This window comes from Myotis brandtii, unplaced genomic scaffold (assembly GCF_000412655.1).
Source record: "Myotis brandtii unplaced genomic scaffold, ASM41265v1 scaffold796, whole genome shotgun sequence".
NCBI lineage: Eukaryota > Metazoa > Chordata > Mammalia > Chiroptera > Vespertilionidae > Myotis > Myotis brandtii.
In genome coordinates this window covers 85,656-107,151 of record NW_005371207.1, presented here as the reverse complement: position 1 = coordinate 107,151, position 21,496 = coordinate 85,656, and the positions used below count along the sequence as shown (strand labels likewise).

Here is a 21,496-nt window from a genome sequence, read left to right as displayed (position 1 = left end):
CCCTGCCTGCAGTATGCAAATTTAACAGCCATCTTTGTTGGGTTAATTTGCATACTCTTCTGATTGGCTGATGGGCGTAGCGAAGGTACAGTCAATTAGCATCTTTGTCTTTTATTAGTGTAGATGCTCATTACCAAGACTCAGGGACATCAACTGAGTTATCTTTTAACATGTTAGCTAAGTATGAACTCCGGTAAGAACTCTTACTGCTTGGCTTAACTGATAGTAAAAACATTTCCATGAAAAGACAAACTGTTCCTATGGATCCAAACAATGAGAGAAGAGGAATCATGGATGTTTTAGTTAAATCCTCCCATGAAAAGCCATCCACTAATGTCTCTGTAATGTTGAGTTTGAAGAGGTAAATAATATATACCTTACGAAATGTTTGCATGGCCTTGCCTACATCTGAAGGAATCACAGTGGACCAGGATACCACTAGCATGGGAACTCAAATAGACACTTCCAAGCAGGGCTGCTGCATTAACTGGGTCCACAGCAAATCTGAATTTTGTAAGCACTGGGCAATGTCCCATTCATCTTTTTATCCCTAGTGTCTAGGACAGGGCTGGGTACATAGGAGGCACTTAGTAACTGCTGGTTTGCACAGAGGGCTGAATCAATATTTACCAAGGACACAATGTTGGCATCAACAGAAAACTAGTGGATCATTCACAAGTGAGATGTAGCCATGGAGGCAGGAAAAGAACCTTTTAGATAGTCTATACATAAAAATTCCTTCCCGTTCCTCCACTCCTGTTATATATAGATAAAAGGAAAAATATTCTAGGCTGGGGGCAGAATCACTCACAGGGGGTGGAAACATGGCAGATAAACAAAAATGCCACCAGAAGAAAACTTCTGGTTGATTTCTTAGAAATCTTTTCTCGTGGCTACAAGGCCCTGTTCCCTCAGGAAATAATCAAAGAAAGGATGTTTCACTATATTTAAAATATATACGTATATACTGATTTCAGAGAGGAAGGGAGAGGGAGAGAAAGATAGAAACATCAATGATGAGAGAGAATCATTGATCTGTTGCCTCCTGAACACCCCACACTGGGAATCGAGTCCGTAGTCGAGGCATATGCCCTTGATTCCACAGACTGATGCTCTATCCACTGAGCCAAACCGGCTAGGGCTCACTGTCTTTTTAAACAAAACTTACTACTGGTTTAAAAATAGAAAACTGAAAGGAATTCCTAAAATTATGGCCCAGCTAAGGAGGCTTGCCTGTTGCTCACCATCCCGATATCTTTTTATTTATTCAGTTTTCTTCACTATGCTCCATTGGTATTCCTCCCTCCTGCAGTTTCTCCATGTTTAATGTTCTCTCTGTCTTTTCCCCAGGACTCCACACATCTTCTCCATGGCAGCCACCACTGTCTAAAATGTCCTGATTTTGTCTGAGAGGCAAAACTTGTGAAGTATTTTGTTTGAAGCAAATTGTACAAAGGCAGAGAGACATTTGTACCATTTTGGGCTGCAAAATAAATCTGTACTTAATCATAGTATCGGTTACTAAAGTCAAATGCAAGTATCTTTGATTGGTTGATGGACATAGTTATCAGAGCAATTCTAATGATATGTATTAATAAATGAACAATTTCAAGAACTTTGGCCAATTTCAAGGCTATTCGTAAACATTAATTGTATAAAATGTTCAAAGATAATTAGTGGTATATAAAAGACACTTTGAAAAAATACTCATATTTATTACTTAGGCGGAATATTGTCCTGAGGCAGTATTTGACCTGTTTTCAAAAGGGATTTTTATTTATGTAGAAAAGGCAAAAACTGGGGTTGTGGGAGAAAATTCTTAAATATGACAATCAATGTCACTCTTGAGAAGACCAATCTAAAGTTGGTTGGAATGTCCACAATGTGTAGCAGACCTTAAAGATATATAATAACTTAATCAATAAAGAAATTTAAAAAAAGATTATGTAGTCAGGATTACTATTTTGCCCTCTGTCATGAATAGAAGGTTTACATTCAAAGCTCTAATTCCTCTGTTTTAAATGACATATCATTCTGTGGATGACTCATTTCTGTCTAATATTTCCCATTCTGTAATATTTGGACAGAAAGAATTTTCAGACATACTTTCTAATATATGAAAATTATCATTTAAAATATTAATAATTGAGTTTTTGCACAAAAGGCAATAACCTGACCTCAGTGAAGATTACTGACCAGGGTCCACATTGATAGTATCTGGATAAAATACATATACTTTACAAATTCTTGATTTAAGTAAGATCTTGCTCCTTGCATGAGTCCATGTCATATGTGGAAACATCTAGACCAGCCGTGGGCAAACTACGGCCCGCGGGCCGGATCCGGCCCGTTTGAAATGAATAAAACTAAAAAAAAAAAAAGACCATACCCTTTTATGTAATGATGTTTACTTTGAATTTATATTAGTTCACACAAACACTCCATCCATGCTTTTGTTCCGGCCCTCCGGTCCAGTTTAAGAACCCATTGTGGCCCTCGAGTCAAAAAGTTTGCCCACCCCTGATCTAGACTCTTGTGAGTATTTTAGTGAGGCCTTGATATGATCCTCTTCTCCACCCCAAACCCAGCCCCTCACAATCTCAACTCTCCTGAGAGAATTCTGAGGACCATTTCTGTTGCTTTCATGGTGAGATGGTGAGATGGGAATCTAGTCCTCAGATCATCTAAACATCTGTATGTTATCCAAGGGGGATTTTCACCTATCCTATATAATAAAAGCGTACTATGCTAAGTGTCCTACTGATCAGTTGACCTTTTGGTTAACTGGTCAACCAGTCACTATGATGCACACTGACCACTAGGGGGCAGACACTCCAACCGGTAGGTTAGCTTGCTGCTGAGGTCTGGCTAATCAGGATTGGGCAAGAGGGCCAGACACACTGTGGAGCCCTCCCGCGGTCCCTCCCCGGCCGGCTAGCCCTGATCGACCTCAATTGGGACTGAGTGAGATGGTCCTGATTTCCCTGATTGTCAGCCAGGCCAAGGGACCCCCCCACCCATGCACAAATTTGTGCACCAGGCCTCTAGAAGGATATAAATGAGGAAGAAGGTAAAGTGTATAAGAGGAGACTCATCTTTTGTACTTTCCCCTGATGCTGTAGGAGTGTTTCAAACAAAAACACATTCAGGAGTCTTGTGTAATTGTTCAGGAAGAGAAGAACTACTGAGACCATGTTTGGACTACAGGGGACAGAGGCCCAAACAAAACAAAACCCCAGACTGGAAGGGCCACATGACAGCCAGGGACAGAGAAGTAGGCAGATGAAGCCACAGCATCCAAGGACAATGAGAAAGAGGGTGGGGTGAGTGCATCTGATGGTCACCCAGAAACAGGTCCCTGCTTTTTTCTTCTTATTCATCACCTGACATTTTTGTCTTCACACTATACATTACAAACACGTTCCTACTCCATAAACCTTCTCCAATGAACATTCCAATCACAGAATTCACCATATTATCATGGCTCCTTTACCACCAGCAGATGGAGAAGGTGAAAGTCTTTCCTATCACACACCTGTCTGGGGGCTTGAGTTACGAATATGCTTTTGGCATCTTTCTTGAATCTTTCAGATAGAGAAACCTCTGTGAACATGGTTTTTGGTCAGTTCCATGCTGTTAGCACAGTATTATCCATGAGCAATGTCATGAGTTAAACTATTGCAGACCAGTATAGAGGCTTAATCATCAAGTCCGTCACTGTCTCTGTAGGAAAATTATTTAAGGTCCAAACCAGGTGATAAAGGAAATTTTGAACAAGCGAAGTTTTTAAAAATTAGGGACTGTTTGCATATAAAAGAAGGCTACATTCCTCTACTAAATCAAGAAACAATATATACTATTGGGGCCACACTATTTAATACAATATTCTAAGCACTATAGAAAATATTATAAAACCTTTTTATAAAATATATTTAGACTATTTAGAGTGAGATGATTTACAGCAAGATTCATAGTGAGTGAAGCTACCTGGGATTAAAAAGGCTGCCCAGCCGTAACCGGTTTGGCTCAGTGGATAGAGCATAGGCCTGCGGACTGAAAGGTCCCAGGTTTGATTCCGGTCAAGGGCATGTACCTTGGTTGTGGGTACATCCCCAGTAGGGGGTGTGCAGGAGGCAGCTGATCGATGTTTCTCTCTCATCAATGTTTCTAACTCTCTATCCCTCTCCCTTCCTCTCTGTAAAAAAATCAATTATATATATATAAAGGCTGCCCAGGTCCGAGACTATCTCATTGAAGGGGACCTCTGGACATGAAGGTAGAATCTAAGAAAACTTTTTTATACTGTTGAAAAACCACTTGTATAGCAACTGAAAAGAAATTTCCAAAGTATTCATTTATACCTGCTTTTTTCAATATTGGTTTTGCTCCCAGTAATACATTGAAGATTCAGGCCAAGAAAAATCACAGAAAGAGGTCCTGTTGGATTCAACATAGAGTCCTCAGTTCAGTTCAATACCCTGCCTTTGTACCCACTACCATTATGTTAGACTTAAGATCCTGGGCACATTTGGCTGTATTATTCATTTTAACATTGGAGCAGAATATATAATTCAGCCTGCTAAGAACTGGCTTTTAAGACACTAGAGGCAGAAAAGTAACCAAATTCTAAGATGCAGTAAAAGGAATGGTAAAATTAATGTCATGTACAAGATATGAAATATGTCTCTTAATCATCTTGCACATTTCTTGAACTGGCGGATGACAGAGCCACCTAACAAAATTTCCAATGAAATTTGTTTTGTTTTTAGTTCTTTGCCTCTGTGTTTGCATATGAGAGTAGGTTAACAAAACCACTCAATTATGTGTAAAATCATGATGGGAAGGAAAAATCAAAAGGAATACTGGGGTGGAATTTCAGGAGGTTTCTCTGTGCCACCGACCAGCTTTGTGACCCTTCTGAGCCGTAGTTTTGACTCTGCTTGTACCACATTGGCACCTCTGTCGCATGGTGGGGTAATTAAACCAGGTTACCATCTGTCCTCCCTAATAACTCCCCATGAAGTGCCAAAATATCCTAGTATAACAGGTAGCAAAATGGAAACCAAAGGAAGAAAATATATAAAGAATGAAAGCTCCCACATTTTTTTATTTCTTTTTTACTAATTGTCCTCCCTCAAAGCTCAGTGGGCTCTTAATAAACATCTACTCAGAAAAAAATGTGAAAATGTGTTGCCATCGAGTCAACAGTGGGCATCTGTATGGCATGACATCTTAGAAATATTTTTTAAATGTTATCTTTATTGTTGAAAGTATTATACTAGTAGATGTCCCTCCTCTTTTCCCCATTAACCCCAGCCACACTATGGTCTGTATGGCATGATATCTCAGTATAGTCCCAGCTTCTAACAGACATACTTCACTGAAGAAAAATTTGCATTTGCACTCAGTTCCCTGCTTTATGAAAACAGAACTCGTAAGAGGAAAACATGACAGCAATAAAGAATTTTTAACGTGAAAAGAGTGATTTTATATCATGGATTTAATAAAACAAAAACTCAAGTATAGTTAGACATCTTTCTTCCCAATCCTAACCTCTTCTTCTTTGGAGAAACGTCTATTCAGATCTGTTGCCCAATGTAAAACCTTGTGGTAAAATAGGCATATCATAAAATTTGCAATTTTAACCATTTTTAAGTGCATAGTTCAGGAAAGTGGCATTAGGTGCACTCACATTGTTGTGCAACCATCACCACGCTCCATCTCCAGAACTTTTCATCATTCCAAACTGTAGCCTTGCAATTATTGAACAATAACTTTCTCTTCCCCTTTGTTACCAATACTTAGTTCCTTCTCTACCCACCTCTCCTGCCCTTCTTTACATCCTTCTCATTTGTGGCTTCCAAATGGTTTACCTGGCTCTTCCTGTGTGCTCACCTGAATCCCTGGGCTTGCTCTCTAATCTAGCTCTATGGTTTTACTTAAACTAAATTAACCTTCCAGTGGCTCCTTTCACAGTTGCCTCCACCAGGCTGCTCAAAACATTCATTCTTAACGAGTGATGTTTCGTTAACCTGAGATTGATAAGTAAGGCTCTGTGGAAATAGTGGGAAAAATAATACCTCTATTTTTAAATTATTGTTGTTTAAGAAATGGAAGTTCTGGATGAGGGACTCCTCTTGGTAGACTCTTTCCAGCCAGAAATTACTTCCCAGTTTGCCACCCAGGGAAGGGTGAGATGGCACCTTGTCCATCTGCTTCTCTAGCTCTCGCTTACTGGACTGAAACGAGAATTTCCTTGTTGGTTTCATCAACCAACAATATTCTCCAACCACTTCTGAGACTTCACTTGGATATTCAAAAGTTCTACTATAATTTTCTTCTTAGATTGTTAAAATTTTAAAAAGCAATAGTTAAAACTCAGTAGTTAGAAGATTTTAAGGGAATCCTACAAAGAGATTAATCCCAATCTATACTGGCCCTAATAATCTGTACTCAAATTCAAATATGGTGGACACATAAGAGAACAGGATTTGGAGGCAGGCAAATCTTACTTCTAAGACTGTCCAGCCACTTCCTACTTCTTTAATCTTAAGTAAATTATTTCGTTAAGATTTGCTCTCCTATGGAAAATGAATATGACACTTCACAGAGTCCTGTTGAGTATTAAATGAAACAATGCATATGAAATCTCTGAAGTGTAAGAGTGGCTTTTGATGAATGTTGGTTTCCTTTCTTTAGTCAATTTATTTTAAGATTCATAAACCTAAATAAAATTTGGTTTCAACTCTATTTAAATAGGCATTCAAATAATAATATTGCCTGATTTTACATTTAAATATTACATGATTTATATGGGCACTCTAATAAACTTGATTTTTAATGAGACAAAGATTTTTAAAAATGTCAAATACACTTACTTCCTGTTCTGTATATGTATATCCTGACCTGTCATTGACAACTTAATATAGGCTGAATTTCTCTATTTATTTATGAAAATCCCAACTGTCACTCATATTAATCATTTCAAACTAAAATCTTTTATTAAAAGACATTAAAAGCCAGCAGTGTTTGCTGATCAGAGTCAAGGAGTACAAAGTTAACATCTCATAAGAGGCAGGATCCCCATTCTTTAAAGTTAGTCCCGGTTCAAACCAGCTTCTAGGCCTAATAGATATGTTACCATGAGTAAATAACTCAACCTCTTTTATTCTTATTATTCCTCATACCTTTAATAGGAATTAAACAGTGTCCCTAACTCATGAGTTGTTGTGAAGATTAGATAACGTATTTAATGGGCACCTGGTGGGAGTAAGCACATAATGCTACTGTTATCATATAGTAATATTTCACCTATTTTAACTTCCTAGGCTAAGCCATAGAACATGGATATTTTGACAAGGTATAGCAATTACTAATAAATCTTAGGTCACTGTGCTTAGAGCAAACCACTATTTATGGACACTCTGCACACCTAGTCTTGTCTAATAAACATCTATACTTTAATTTTCAAGCCTTCACCTCTTCTCATACAGGTACCCCCTACACAGCAGAACAAACAAGGGAACTTATAAGTTGATGTTTTTGTTTTTGTTTTAAAAAGCAACTCTAGAACACCCTTTTCCAAGGCAAAGGAATACAAAAGGATTTTCTTCTCATTCTCCATACACTCCTTAGATTTCCCTATTTTAACTCCTTTTCTTGTTCAAGGCCACCCTTGATGTTGCAGTTGTCAGAGAAGAGCAAAGAAAAGAAGATGAACAATAAGAATTGATTTAAGCAATTCCTTTTCTCCTACTAGTAAATCCTCATAACTAAAGTGGTTCTCTGGCCCTTTCAAATATTTCAGTGTAACAATGACAAATATTGAAAGAATGACTAATGGAAGTGCTATGACATTATTACTGGAAAAAGTATTTGAAGAACAAGAAGGAATCGAGTTTAACATCCCTGGGTATCTTTTTGATTTCTCAAAAACCTTTCTAAATTCTGAGGAAGCAAAGCTATTGATTGTCAAAAAAAAAAGTTGAGCTGCATATTCGTGATGGATTGTGGTTTGACGGTGGGAGAGGACAAAGCATGTTGTTAGGAGATGAGTTTTTCACTCTCATGTAATTTTGAGTGAATCATTTAACCATTCTAATTCCTTCTTCTCATTGTAAAATGGAAGGCTAAAAGCTTGGGGAAAGTTCTAAATCTGGTTTTGCTACTTTAATAGATGATCTTAGGCAAGTGTTTCAGCTTCTTGAAATTGCAATTTCCTTATCTATATATTGGGGATAAGAGTAGACCCTTACAGAGTCATTGTGGGCTTTAATAAGATAATTCATATACTAGTAAAAGGCTTAGGACAATGTCTGGTATTTGGTGAGTGCTTAGTAAAGGAGAGCTGTTGAGGGATTAGTTAAAGAACATATATGCATACTTCCTGGACACAGACAATAGTTTGGTGAAGGCCAAGGGAGGGGGGTGGCACTGGTGGGAGAAGGTGGGCAAAGGGTGGGGAAAAGAGGGACACCTGCAATTATGTCAACATTAAAAAATTTTAATAAAGCCCAGCTGGCATGGTTTAGTGATTGAACCAGAAGATCATGGTTCGATTCCTGGTTAGGGCACATGCCTGAGTTGTAGGCTCAATCCTCAGTGTGTGGTGTGCAGGATGCAGCCGATTGATAATTCTCTTTCATCATTGATGTTTCTTTCTTTCTCTCTCTCTCCCCCTTCCTCTCTGAAATCAATAAAAAAATATAAAATTTTTTAAATAAATAAAAGAATAAAAAAGAGAGCTCTTGAGTTATCTTTGTGCTGTCTGTTTATGCATACAGAGTGAGGCAAAGTAGGTTTACAGTTGTTTGTATGAAAAATAATACAATAATTAATAAACAAACAATACTAAAATAAACTGTGTTTAGAGTACTCACCACTATAAACCTACTTTTGCCCCATTCTGTATGGTACTTTGGGGCTCTGTAAATGATCATTCAAAGCAGTTTCTCAGGAAGGCGCAGAAAGGGAAAGAGCACTACTCTAGGCGGATACAGATAACTGGGTTCTAGTTCTGATTCTCTTACTATTCATGTAACTTGGGTAGGCCACCTTGCTGATGTGAGCTCCTGTTCCAATTTATAATGTAACCTGCATCATCGTTCTCCTTTTATGTGTTATTGTAGAAATAACGCACGATTGTGGTAAGTTTGCTGTTATGACTTACTGCCTTTCATTACTTTGTTGTAGTTGATATAGATCTTGGGTCACTACTGTAATGCCTGATGTCACTGGTACTGCGGGCAAATGGGTGACATTTTACAATGACCAGTTTAATGATGCCACTTCTGGAAATGCATTGTGGTGAGTAGTGAAGAGTGTCTGAATTTGCTTACAGAAAGCTCATCGACATCAACTCTGAGATCTTTGAAAACTCCAGAGCAAGGGGAGTGATGATAAGAATAATATAATTTGATTACTTAAAGTAAAACAGACCAAAAGCTCTAGTCTGTTACATCTAATGCTGAAGGGTGATGGATTCTAAATGCTAGAACAGCTATAGTTTTTCATAAACCAATGTCAGAAAATACCAGTCAACACATGTGTCCTTTATAGTGCAAATGAAAGTGGAGATGTGTCAACAAGAACCATTCTTTTTATCTAAGTCACGGGGACACTGTCTGTAGAGGGCGGGAGGAGAAGTCAGTGAAGTCCACACATGCGATAGACCTGGAGAAAAGCCACTGGGAGAGCTAAGGGTCAGAATGCCTCCTGAATTGTCCTGACTCTTGATTACTTATCATCCCCATGTTTTCTCTGTTCTCTCCCAATTTCAACAACATTCATCAATGCAGAGCTTCCTCACCAGTTAACCTGCACTCACCCTATCCCAGCTTGTATCTACCCACTTACTTCCAGTAGACTAGTATTTCCAAGTCTTTCATTTAACATTCATCCTGCTCTCATCCTGCCATTCCAGACCCTCAGTAACCTAACTTCTCCTCACCTACTCCACTGAATTTTCTAGCACTGCCCAAACGCACTGTCCTCTTTACTCTCCCACTCACTGCAGCATGGCCTGGAACACATCCTTTAGCCCAGATCTGATGTAGTAATAGCTGTTCCATCTGTCTCTGTTGTGGGACAAAGTCCTAGACTGCTTCTGAAACGACTGTCTGAACCTCATAGGCTATGGGGAACAATGTGGTTTAAGGGTGAGAGAGCATTGACTTCAGGGTCATATAGACTTGAGGTCAAATGCTGACTCTACTACGGATTAGAGCTGTGGCCAAATCTGAGCCTTGATTTTGTCACATGCACCAGATGCAGAATGATTTGGTTAAATGTGAACACATGTCAAGCACAATGCTGGTACATTTATAATGCCAGTTCTCTTTTGCCCTTACCCCACCCCCCGCACTCGCCCCTTAACTTTCACACTACTCAGGAACAACCTCACCTGTTCATTATCTGTCTAATTCCCTCACTTCCCTCAAGATCTATCTCCCCCCTCTAGGGATAAAGCCCTACCATGGAGCTTCCTTCCCATGCAGTAGTATTTGAGTATATGACTATGTGACATTATCTGATTGCTTTACAACTCTTTGTGTAGGCAGTAAACTCCCAGGTATCTTTGGCACCTCCCCACACTGGTAGCTTCTAGAATGATCAGCAGACTCAGATCTTGGAAACCAAGATCTGCTTAGAGGGAATGCAAGAAGGGGCTGGGAGGCCGGACCCAATTTGACTTTGACACACAATGGTGTCATATCTTGGTGTCATATCTGGTTAAGTGGAGCGACAGCCAGGTTAGCTTGCTGTTCTTATGGGGAAGCACTAAAGATCTCTCCTCTCCATTCACTGAAAGACTGGCAACTTCCCCAGACACACAGGCGCTAGTGCGAGAAGGCAGGCAGGAGTGGCAGAACTTGGGGAGGAAAATGCGCATGAACTAAAATTTTACTCTGTTTGAGCAACTCTGAAATGGGACCCCTTTCATCTTTCACCTCTTGGCGGTGGGTCTGAATTCCTGCATGGCAGCGAGTCTCTCTTTCCTCTAGAGCTGGAAATGAACACACACATATACAATGAGCTATATATTCCTTCTGCTCAAAAGAGGAAACCTCAAACTAGAAAACCTGAGCCTGATTTCATTACCATCAACAAAAGTCAAAATACTATAGGGAATACGACTTTCAATCTCAAAAGATTCCCCCAAATTCCATCAAAATGCAAAAGAGGATGGGATTTGAAGCGCACTAAGTAGGACAATCCACCAGGCAGTGCAGCTCCACGTAAGAACCCTTGACATTTTCTCTTCAGCTGCACGAAATTGGAACTGATATTATGTCTTTAGGTGCTATATACAAAAGAATTCTGCCCAAGTGTCTCACCAGGAGGTGTAAATTATTCATGGGAAATGAAAATGTACTAGATTACAACACTTATATAACTTAGCCTTTCCTTAGAGAATCTGCAAATACATTTATTAATTTAACCTCATGGCAGACCTGCAAAGCAGCTGCTTCTGAGGCAGGAAAATAAAAGGTCTATTGTCTTCTTATTTTCTGCTTTCTTGAAGAGAAAAAGTAACCTGCCTCTAAAGGGCTCTCATAGAGCCCAGTTCACCTAAGACGGAGTACCCCTCCCGCCTCTCCTCTAAAAAATTTTGAGCACATTAGCAAGTCTGGATTCCAGTGCCCTAACCACACTGCACCATGAAATTTAGACTCAAATTGCCACTGTAATTTTTATAGTTTTTTTTTTACTTGAAGAGACACAGCAGGCTTCTCTCTCTCTCTCTCTCTCTCTCTCTCTCTCTCTCTCTCTCTTTCTCTCTCTCCTTCTACACACACACACACACACACACACACACACACACACACACACACTTCTACTTCTCTCCACAAAATATTTCATGTGGCAATTCTGCCTCATTTAAAGCAACCAGATCCATCACTGAAACAGAACCCTTTCTATAGTTGGAATATCAGCAAAATGTTACATTACAGGTGGCTAAACAGCTGTAGCAGTGGGATGCTGTGATAGCTGCCTCAGCCGAGGCCAGTTCATAAGGGTTGGATCTGACACTTGCTGTCTGGGCCTTTCTGGAGTGTGACATACTTGGGGCCCAGCCGCTTTCTATAATCTGTTCCCAGGCACCAGCAAACCAAGAAAGGAGTCTTCAGTTTGATCATCCACACACAGAGGCCAGCCACGTTACTGCGTATTTCAGGAGAGGTACCTGACAGGAGTCTACTCCTCCCACATGGGGGCTTTGCAGAACCACGATTTTTCTTGCGAAGAAACAGGCTCCAAATTGGTCAAATGGTGGATATGGGGGTGTTTAATGCCTCCTACATTTGTCTGAATATAGTCCTGACAGATGGCTTTGAATAATGGATGTTTTATACAACTCTTTGAGATGAGAGTTTGGGTGAAACATGACCTTACCTTCTAGATTTCTTGGTTGGTATAGGCTAACTTACAAACCCAAGAATCTGTATACACAAATAGCTTTGAAGTTGTATTCACATTTATATCTGAGAAATAGGTAAAATCTCATGATTTGCTTTCCTCTTCCCTGTCTAGTTATTTGTAACAGGTGAGACAAAGCATGATATATGAATCTGGTTGCATGTAATTATTTCACATTTCTGATAAGATATTGTTGAAACGGATTATAGTGAATTTATATCAGGCATGTCTGGAAAACGGGATTTTCTGACTTGTCAAATATTCCAAGAAATAAAGGGTTGTGGGTATATGATATATTATTAACAAATTTTCACTAAGCTCTTCCTAAGGCCAACTTTCTGTTAAATGGATTTAATCTTTGGGGGAGGGTTCAGAAGATGTGACCTTCAGGTCATCATTTTAAAGAGGAATTGTCACTTTTTGAAGATGTGATTGTTGGTTAACATATTGCCAGAAATATAATTTGATCTCACCAGCTTTAAAGGTAGTGATGGAGTAATGCATAAAAAAAATCCTAATATGCAATGTGTAAGAATTTTTCTTCGTAGCATGAACTCATGACCCAGAATGAATCAGATGAATAGTTGCTCCCACTGTCCACATAGCTCTAACATGGGCAATATATATTTGCACCAAGTCTGAAGGGACTCCTTTTGCGCAAAGGCCTGGAGGTCTTTGAGCTTCTGTGGCTCTGAAGTCTCATTTAGGCAGGGGGATGGGAGCCACACGTTAGGGTAAGCACACTGGAGGCATTTGACCACTGAGTCCACCCAGCTGCTGTTTTTGAAGGCATTCAGTTCAGGTCCTTCCTGTGGTTAATCTTTCATGTCAGCCCACATTTCTTTTTCTGTCGTGTGACATTTGTTTGGACAGGTTTTACCATAGTATGAAATAGTTTTTCTGTTTCTCTGTGGCTAAAAGTAACTCTCCCTATGTCATGGGCAAAGGCAAGACAAAGTGGGTCACCTTCCAGCTGCCCCAGTTCCAGTTTAGGCTCTTGTGAAAACCTCTCAATGGTCTCCGCAGACTCTCCCGCCTAGAAACCGTCTTCTCATTCGTCCTAGAGTCCTATCCTGTTTGAAAACTCTTCAAGGGCCAAATTAGAGCCAAACCCTTTAACCTGACATTTAATCCTGCACACTCTGAATCAAACCTACATTGTAGGCATTCACTCCTGCAAACTGAAGCTCTGACCAATCTATTGTTAGTTCTTCTCTGCTAAACTTTACACTTTCCCACCTTTGTGCTGGTCATTATTTCTATCTAGTGATGATGCTTTAAGGATCATGCAGGCAAGGTCTTTGATTAATTCAGAGGAATTACATCTAGTACATTCAGGAAAAGTACATTTAGTTGCCGGGGTTCAGGGAAAGACCCAGAATATAAATTGTATTTTAATTGGGCATTCCAGGATGTGATTCAGTAAACGGAATAATCCTGTGTATAGATAAAGAAATTAAGACGCTCTACTACCAGTCAACGTAAAACGTATAAGTAAAACGTATAAATATGTTTCCCGCATACAATGTGTTAACACATATTTATTTGAAAATTCCTCTTTTGAAATAAATTGTAGCTTTGAAATAAAAATAATAAAGCAATGACAGCATAGGGTACTATAATAATTCAAGTTCTAGGAATTCAAATCTATACTCTCATTTTATTAAATAAAATGTTTTAGAATATGAAAAACTAGGTAATCCAGTTACTAAGCTGTTTATCTCTACCTCTTTTAGTGTACACTCTGAGATTAAATTTATTTCAATATAGGCATCTATAGAGTTGTACATTCGGACCATCTGCTAGTAGCTTAAATTGGCCGATTTAAATGGTATTCTCATTTTCAGTTCTGATTTCCCTTGTTACCAAGTTATTTGTGAGATGATTGGCAGAAACTAGGATTAAAGTCTAGGACAATGATTCACAAAATATGCCCATGAACTTGGTTTCACTAAGACAAATGACTAATTTTTTTTTTACTTTGTATTTTATTTTTTACTTATCTTATTTGTATAGAAATTATTCATAATTTCCAGTGTACTCACTGGTTCCAGTATTACACAGAATATTACTAAATGGCTATATATTATAGTTAATATATATCTGCTATATGGTTTTTAAATATGACCTGGCTATTACATAACTATCTTGAAGCTATGCTCAAATTCAGTTCATCTCCTAGTTTAGCATTCATCTTTATTGGAGCTGCATTAGTAAGACTCCTTCCATTTTCTCCTATAGCAACTGCTATTGGGTCTCATTCAAAAGATAGTTTTACTTGTGGAAGAAGTGACTTCTGTGGATTTAAAATTATAGAGAGAAGCAGTGGAGCATGGTGGTTAACGGCAAGCTCTCAGGAGACAAACTGTCTGGGACTAAATTCCAAGACCATTTATTAGCTGTTTATCTTTGCCTAAGGTAGTTAAACTTTGTTTCAGTTTTACCATCTACAAAATGGGGATGATGATAACCATACTTATAAGACTGTTGTAAGAATGGAGTGTATCTATATATAAGTATCCTCTCTCATTTTATATGAAACATATGATATGACATATCATATATATGAAATGAGAGAGACCATTTAGAATATCTTTTACATAATAAGTAGTTTGTAAATAATAATAATACTGTTATTATTATTATTATTAGCTATAACTTGAATATGAAGGCCCAAAGGCCTTAATTTACTAATAGGAAATAGCTGTTAGTAAATTTGTTTACTGTATTTTTGTTTACATATCTACTGGCAGGTAAATAACCAAAAAATTACTTTATATTTCCCAAAAGTATTTGGATTTTGTCTTCATATCATTTCAAACTACAAGTCTAAGTTCAATTAAAACTTTCATCGCTGGCACTTTGATGAAGCCCCGAGGATAGAGTTTATAGATTTGTCGCTTGTTCATCTTGACTCACCAGGGGTAACATGTGAAGAAACACTGAACTGGAGGATCTGCCATGGGATGTTTTGGTCTATCTTCTTTCTTCTGCGAACAACTTGTGTCTAATTACAAATACCTATGAGATTTGAACTATTTGAACTGACAGTCTAAATGGATCAAATGGATTGAAAAACTGTCAAAACCCTTCCACATTTTGTGTTAAAGACAGATCTCTCAATGAAGGAAAAGAAGGCAGAAGGCTTATCATCCACTGAACTCTGAGTCAGTACCACTTTCTGTTCTGGTTGTGTCTACCTTTATAATCTCCTACTTTGGGCCCAGCGTTACAGCTAGGGAACCGTAGGTTTATTCAATCTTAGAGCTGGAAGGGGTTTCAAGGAGATCTAGTTCTAATCTTCTTTTCACAAATGAGGGAACGGAGATTCATTTCATTTAAATCACATATCATTCACATGGATATGATTCATTTAGAGTTTAAAGGGTGACATATCAAGGGGATAAACTTGTCACTTCACAGTCATCAACAATCTCTGAATTCTGAATTCTTGGGCACTAAACAGAATTTCCAAGTTCTTTGGTAGCTGCTTGTTTCTTTGAAACTTGTTGAAAATACAAATAGAATATCATATCTGAAAGTTTATGTTTACTACTATTTCCTTCCTGTGGTTTCCATGTGCAAGCAGAACTTCATCAAGAGCTGCTACAGGATTTCCCATCATCACTGAAGTGCAATCCAGCAACTATTACATTCAACACTACAAAACACAGACTCTGGGATTCTTGAAGCTACTGTCAGGTACTCTTTGAATCATATTTCTTTTGACTTAATTGAAATTAAACTTGTTAGTTTCTTTCCCAATTACACTCTGCTGTGAAATGATATATTTTAGCTTCTGAATATTTCATACTTTTTACCCCATCTCCCTACACACATAAATAAACCTACATATATGTATATAATCACTCAATGGAGCCAAAGAAATTAATTGGCTGAAAAAATATTTATGATATACGATCAAGTATTTATCATAATAAAGTAATTTATCCTAAAACTCAAAATCATTTCTTTATCTTGACTTCCTTTCCATTCCTAAAAAAGATCTTTCTGTATTAGAGGTGCTTAACTTGCCATAAAGTATAGGTAAAATTCCATACTACTCTGATAACCAATGCTACTCTATTATACTTCAAACTTGTTTTCATAGAAAGGGACTTTGTAACAAAAATTGTATAAAAGCTCACAAAAACATGATTCAAGAAGGCAGGGCTTACACATAAAAGAAACTGGTATCCAGCTCTCCTATTAAGAATGAGCAAGTGAAAAGAGATGCTCTGAACCTAATAATGAAAACTGCCTCTTCTGGCTCCCATCCTATCAACTTTAAAAAATCTTCCCAGCTAAGAAACTTATTTATTTCTCTTTGTTATATCTGTTTTGAAGCTGATTTAAAATTCTTTAGAGGTCAGTTGGCATTTTTGAGGCGGTGAGTAAAGAGATGAAGAACTGTCAATAGTTTCTATTAGCCTCTGAGTGCCCACATGGCCTCTACTCCCTCTCTCATTTTTTCCTGTTCTGTCACAATGTGTAGGGCACAGTTAGAGCTGTCATGGGATTTTATTTTTATTCCTTCATTGAAGTGCATTCACACCTATCTTTTTAGTGATGAAACTTATAGCACTGGAATCGCTTATTCACTTGAACTCGGAAAGAGTGTGAATCAGCCCTTCCCACCTGCAGAATGCATTTTGAAATCTGCCATTTATGCCCTGACACTAGTTTTTCTCATTTGCTTGAACCTCCCCCGCAGCCTACTCCTAGATCTCTTTTCATTTTTTGTCACTACGTTGACTTTATCTTAAAAAAAACCACAATAAACCAAAAAACAAAACAAAACTAAAACCAAAACCAAAATGCTCTTCTGTGAAGGGCGGACATGCAAAGTAAAGTGTTTTTTTTAGACCAGGTAAGAGTTTATGCTGACTCATCCTCATGTGCATCCCCAAACCAGGAGCACTTGTTTGCTGTGGTCAGGATTGCAGGCAACCTGTGACTAGGGAGTGGGAAGTAGCCAACTGGCCCTCACTGAAAAATACTACATCCATGTCTTATTGGCACGTGCATTAAACCAACAGAGTTAAACGTCCCTAAACAGTTATATCCAGCCTTTGTGAACTCAGTGCCTCTAAGTCCTCTTCTTCCAATAGTTTGGCTCTTATGCTGGTATCTGAACAGATTGTAAAGTGGGAACCAAGTAAGTTTGGAAGCACATATGGCCAAGGTGAAATGTTAACAAGAATCATTCAGACCTCAAATTTGAAACTACAGAAAAAGGGGAGACTTTTCTAAGAGGAGAATTGTTTTCCTCCATAACAGACGGATAGGGTCTGAATTGAACTGAATCAAAATTAGCCAGTTTTGAAGCACCTGTGGGAGAGCTTTTGTAATTTCTCTGTGGCGATTCACAAACCACTGGATACATAATGCTGTACTAAAAGGAATTTAAGCCTGTCAGGTTAATTACACAATATTAGGTACGAAAACAAACAGTGCAACACAAAACATAGCTACATCATTATTTGCAGTAAATGTTAACTCTAAATAAGTGCAACCTGTCCATAAATGCTTGCTATAAACTAATTAAAAAAATAAAATTTGATGGATAAACATGAAAAAAAAATTCTCACCGAGAATTTTTTTTTTAAATATCAGCACTCATTTAGAGTTTGGGATTTGTGAAAGAAAGCTTTAAAAGGAGCAAACCTGATTGGCTGTGGCTGTTGCTGCGAAGGGGACACTTGTTGCAGGAGTTGTTGCTGCAGAGACAGTGGCTGACGTAGCGCTGTGCATCATGGGTACTTTCAGGAGGGGAACCATGGGAGCAATGAACAGGAGGGTGTAGCATTATGGTAATAGAAGTGGTATTTTGGCATGGTGAATATCAGAGCAGCAAGCCATCATGGGTTAAACCAGCAGATGGCATGCAATCACAATGCAAAGCAAGGAAGCATGGGAGAGAAATAAAAAAGGGAAAATAGCTTATTACAAGTACAATTAAAGGAAGTTTTAAAACATAATCAGTGATTCCCAGAAAGGCCAAAGCAGATTACTTTGGTTGATGTATTTACAAACATTTTACTTCTAACAATAGATCATTCCCAATTCAGAGTCTATAGTGTTTGTAATAAAGGTTGCTTCTAAACACGTGAAATGTAATGTCCAATTAAGTAAGAGTATATGATAGTCATTGTTAATCATACTTCCAAAATATCAAAGATACAATATGTAGGCCTACTTTGGGATATGATATTCTTCAGAATTTGTAATTAAGTTGAAAAAAATTGTTTTTTGGTCAATTTGGGGCTACTTGTTTGAACTGAAATTACCAGGGATTGTGGTTTATATGAGTCAATAAACTATAGAGCAAACATCATGGCCTTGATGTAAATTTTAACACAGTTACTGCGAAATAGCCAGACGAGTTTTGCCAAGGCTTACTTTCCTTTACTCTAAATGGAACTGATTCATTGTCCTGAAGACAGGCTTTTGCACCAAGGCGCTGGGATATATGGGGATAACTATATACTATTAAGGTTAATATGCCAAGGGGATGCTAATGTGCAAATATTCATTGCAAATAAATCAACACTTAAAATTAAAAAGAATAATAAGCAAGGCAGGCCAGATATTTGTTTTCAAAATACATCCATTTATAATTTTTTAAAAATAAATACTTCTGGGAAACTCTGATAATTCTAACACACAGCAAAGAGGAGATAAAGGCACACCACCATGAAACTTTAAAACATTGATGAAATCAGCCTGCCTCTCTGATTAAGCTTTTTTTTCTTTTGCTAAACCATATAAGCTATAAAGAAAAACAAAATACAGATCATTTAAAAACAGACTCATACTTGTGGTTTTATGTTTTGTAGTGGTTGTCCTAGCACAGTGGTTGTTCTAGTCACATCAAAATAGTCATTTTCTTAAATAGACAAGTACATTTAACAAACCTATACATAAACTCTAAAGCCAAATAAGCCTTCAGATCTACCATTTCCTAAAGCATTTCTACCATCTCTGAAATAAATTTCAAGCAAGTGAAGTATTATACATAATATAAAAGACAAATAAAAAAAGGTTGAAACCTACCAATACTGGTAGCGGGTGTCATGCACAAAACTGACCCTGCATGGCATGCAATGGTAGGTGGAAAAAGTGAATAAAGGGAAAGAAACAGGTTAGCGGTTTAGAGTTAACATTCAAAGTGAGATTGAAGCACAACCAGAAATAAGTAGGGTTAGTTAACACAGTCTTTTAGCATCATTCACATTTTCAGCACTGACACAACTATATCTGCTTTATTTTAAGCCAATATTACTCAAAGCTCACTTCTTAGACTACTGTTCACACTTTCTATTCATATACATTGACATAATTCTAATAAGAATGACATGTGATAATGCTGCAGTGTCCTTCCTCAAAGACCTCAAAGTACTTTACAGATATCATCAAATTAATCCTCCAAGGTAGGAAGTAGATATTTTACAGATGAAAAATCTGAGGCATGGTAACTCCTCCAAGGTCATGCATAGTGTGAGTCAAGGGTAAGGCTAGAAATAGAATTCTATTCCTGAATCCAGTTCGGGTTTTGTACTCACAGAGTTATGCTGACCTTGTTGCATTATAGTTTGCTTGTTTGGTCGCAAAGTGTTTTGTGTCAATAACAATATGATAATAAAAACAGCCAATAATTAAAGACTCTGGATCCTCCAAATCAAAGACTTGAAGGTCAGGTGAATTTTAAATTACTGCTTAAAAGCTCTACAATGTAGGAAGACTGAGGTTTCTATGGCAGAATCACCTGGATGTGTATGGGATCTATTTTCTGCTACCACATTCATTATGACAAAGGAGTGGTGCCTAGCAATAAATCTAAACACTGTAGAGGCAAAAGAATGCAGAATTGGGGCGGAGTAGAGCCAGGGTTAGGAATCTCTGTCATAGCTTGCTATTAGGTGATCCCTGATGGGGACCTTTGGCAAAATTCCTAGGAAATGTCAAGTTGATGTCTAAGTGGGTAAGTGGGAGGTGGGGAGGGAGGATTTTAGCCCTTCCTTGGGAATAATTGCCTTGGCTGTGGATGGTCTTATTAATGTTCTTCAATCAGAAAAATATGACCACAAATACTAGTGTATATTGTGGAGGACTGAAAAAAACAAACAAAACCCAAACTGTGTTAAAATAACTGTGTCCTTCTGGTTCAGTTCCTTAGGATGAAAACCAAAGTAATACAAGGATTTAGGTAACTGAAGATTGGGTATCATATGGGTGCCAAAGAATTAGTTTGTAATGAATGTAGGTGTACCCACTTAGGTTTAGAACTGCCTTCTGAGATACTAGATGCAGAAGCTGAGATATTTAGGTCTTTATTCTCTCTGCTGAACTGTTTACACCTGAGGCAGACTTTTTGCCTGGTCTGCATTTTGATCAGGCTAATATTAACTGGTCAGAAAAAGAGGCTATTTAACTGGACTAGTACTGAATTCCTTAGCAAACATGCCAATATATCCAATTATAAATACACACATAGCTCAGCTGGCATGGCTCAGTAGTTGAACATCAACCTGTGAACCAGGAGGTCATGGTTCAATTCTCTATGAACCAGGAGGTCACAGTTTGATTCCTGGTCAGGGCAGGGTACATGCCGGGTTGCGGGCTTGATCCCCAGGGTGGGGCATGCAGGAGGCAGATGATCAATGACTCTCATCATTGATGTTTTTATCTCTCCCCCTCTCCATTCCCCTCTGAAATCAATAAAAATATATTTTAAAAAATAAAAATAACATACACACAGACCCCAACACCTCAAAATCCTGTTCCTGACATTTCTGATTTTTCTCCAGCCTTATCTTTCTAATATTCTTTACAATCAAATTTTTCAAGTTACCTACACAAATTTTCACTTCATTGTCCCCAATTATTCTTCCATCCTCTCCAATTTGGCTTTCATTTTGACCTCTCTATTCAAACTGCTAATGCCACCGAAGATTTCCATATTTCGGCAATCAGTAAGAGCTCTTTCATCTTCACCTAACTTTCTGACCTCAGTAACATTTAGCACTTGGCCACTCCGCCCATAGAAAACTACTTTTTTCTTACATTTTCTAAT

The 21,496-nt window shown here is 38.1% G+C and overlaps 1 protein-coding gene across 7 annotated transcripts in view; it reads right to left on the bottom strand.

The window, feature by feature from the left end:
- The window catches only part of MBNL2 (muscleblind-like splicing regulator 2), a 112,571-nt gene that overhangs the window by 8,572 nt on the left and 82,503 nt on the right, over window positions 1-21,496 (bottom strand). For 2 of the 7 annotated variants that reach the window (XM_014531219.1, XM_014531215.1), the window contains 2 exons: window positions 19,477-19,512; window positions 18,088-18,182 (listed from right to left, as the gene is read on the bottom strand). The exons of 2 other annotated variants lie outside the window; for them this stretch is intronic. In XM_014531219.1, coding sequence (XP_014386705.1) covers window positions 18,088-18,182; window positions 19,477-19,512 — 131 coding nt within the window. The remainder of the gene's footprint in view (window positions 1-18,087; window positions 18,183-19,476; window positions 19,513-21,496) is intronic. 3 more of the 7 variants (XM_014531214.1, XM_014531218.1, XM_014531217.1) reach the window with 2 other exon arrangements.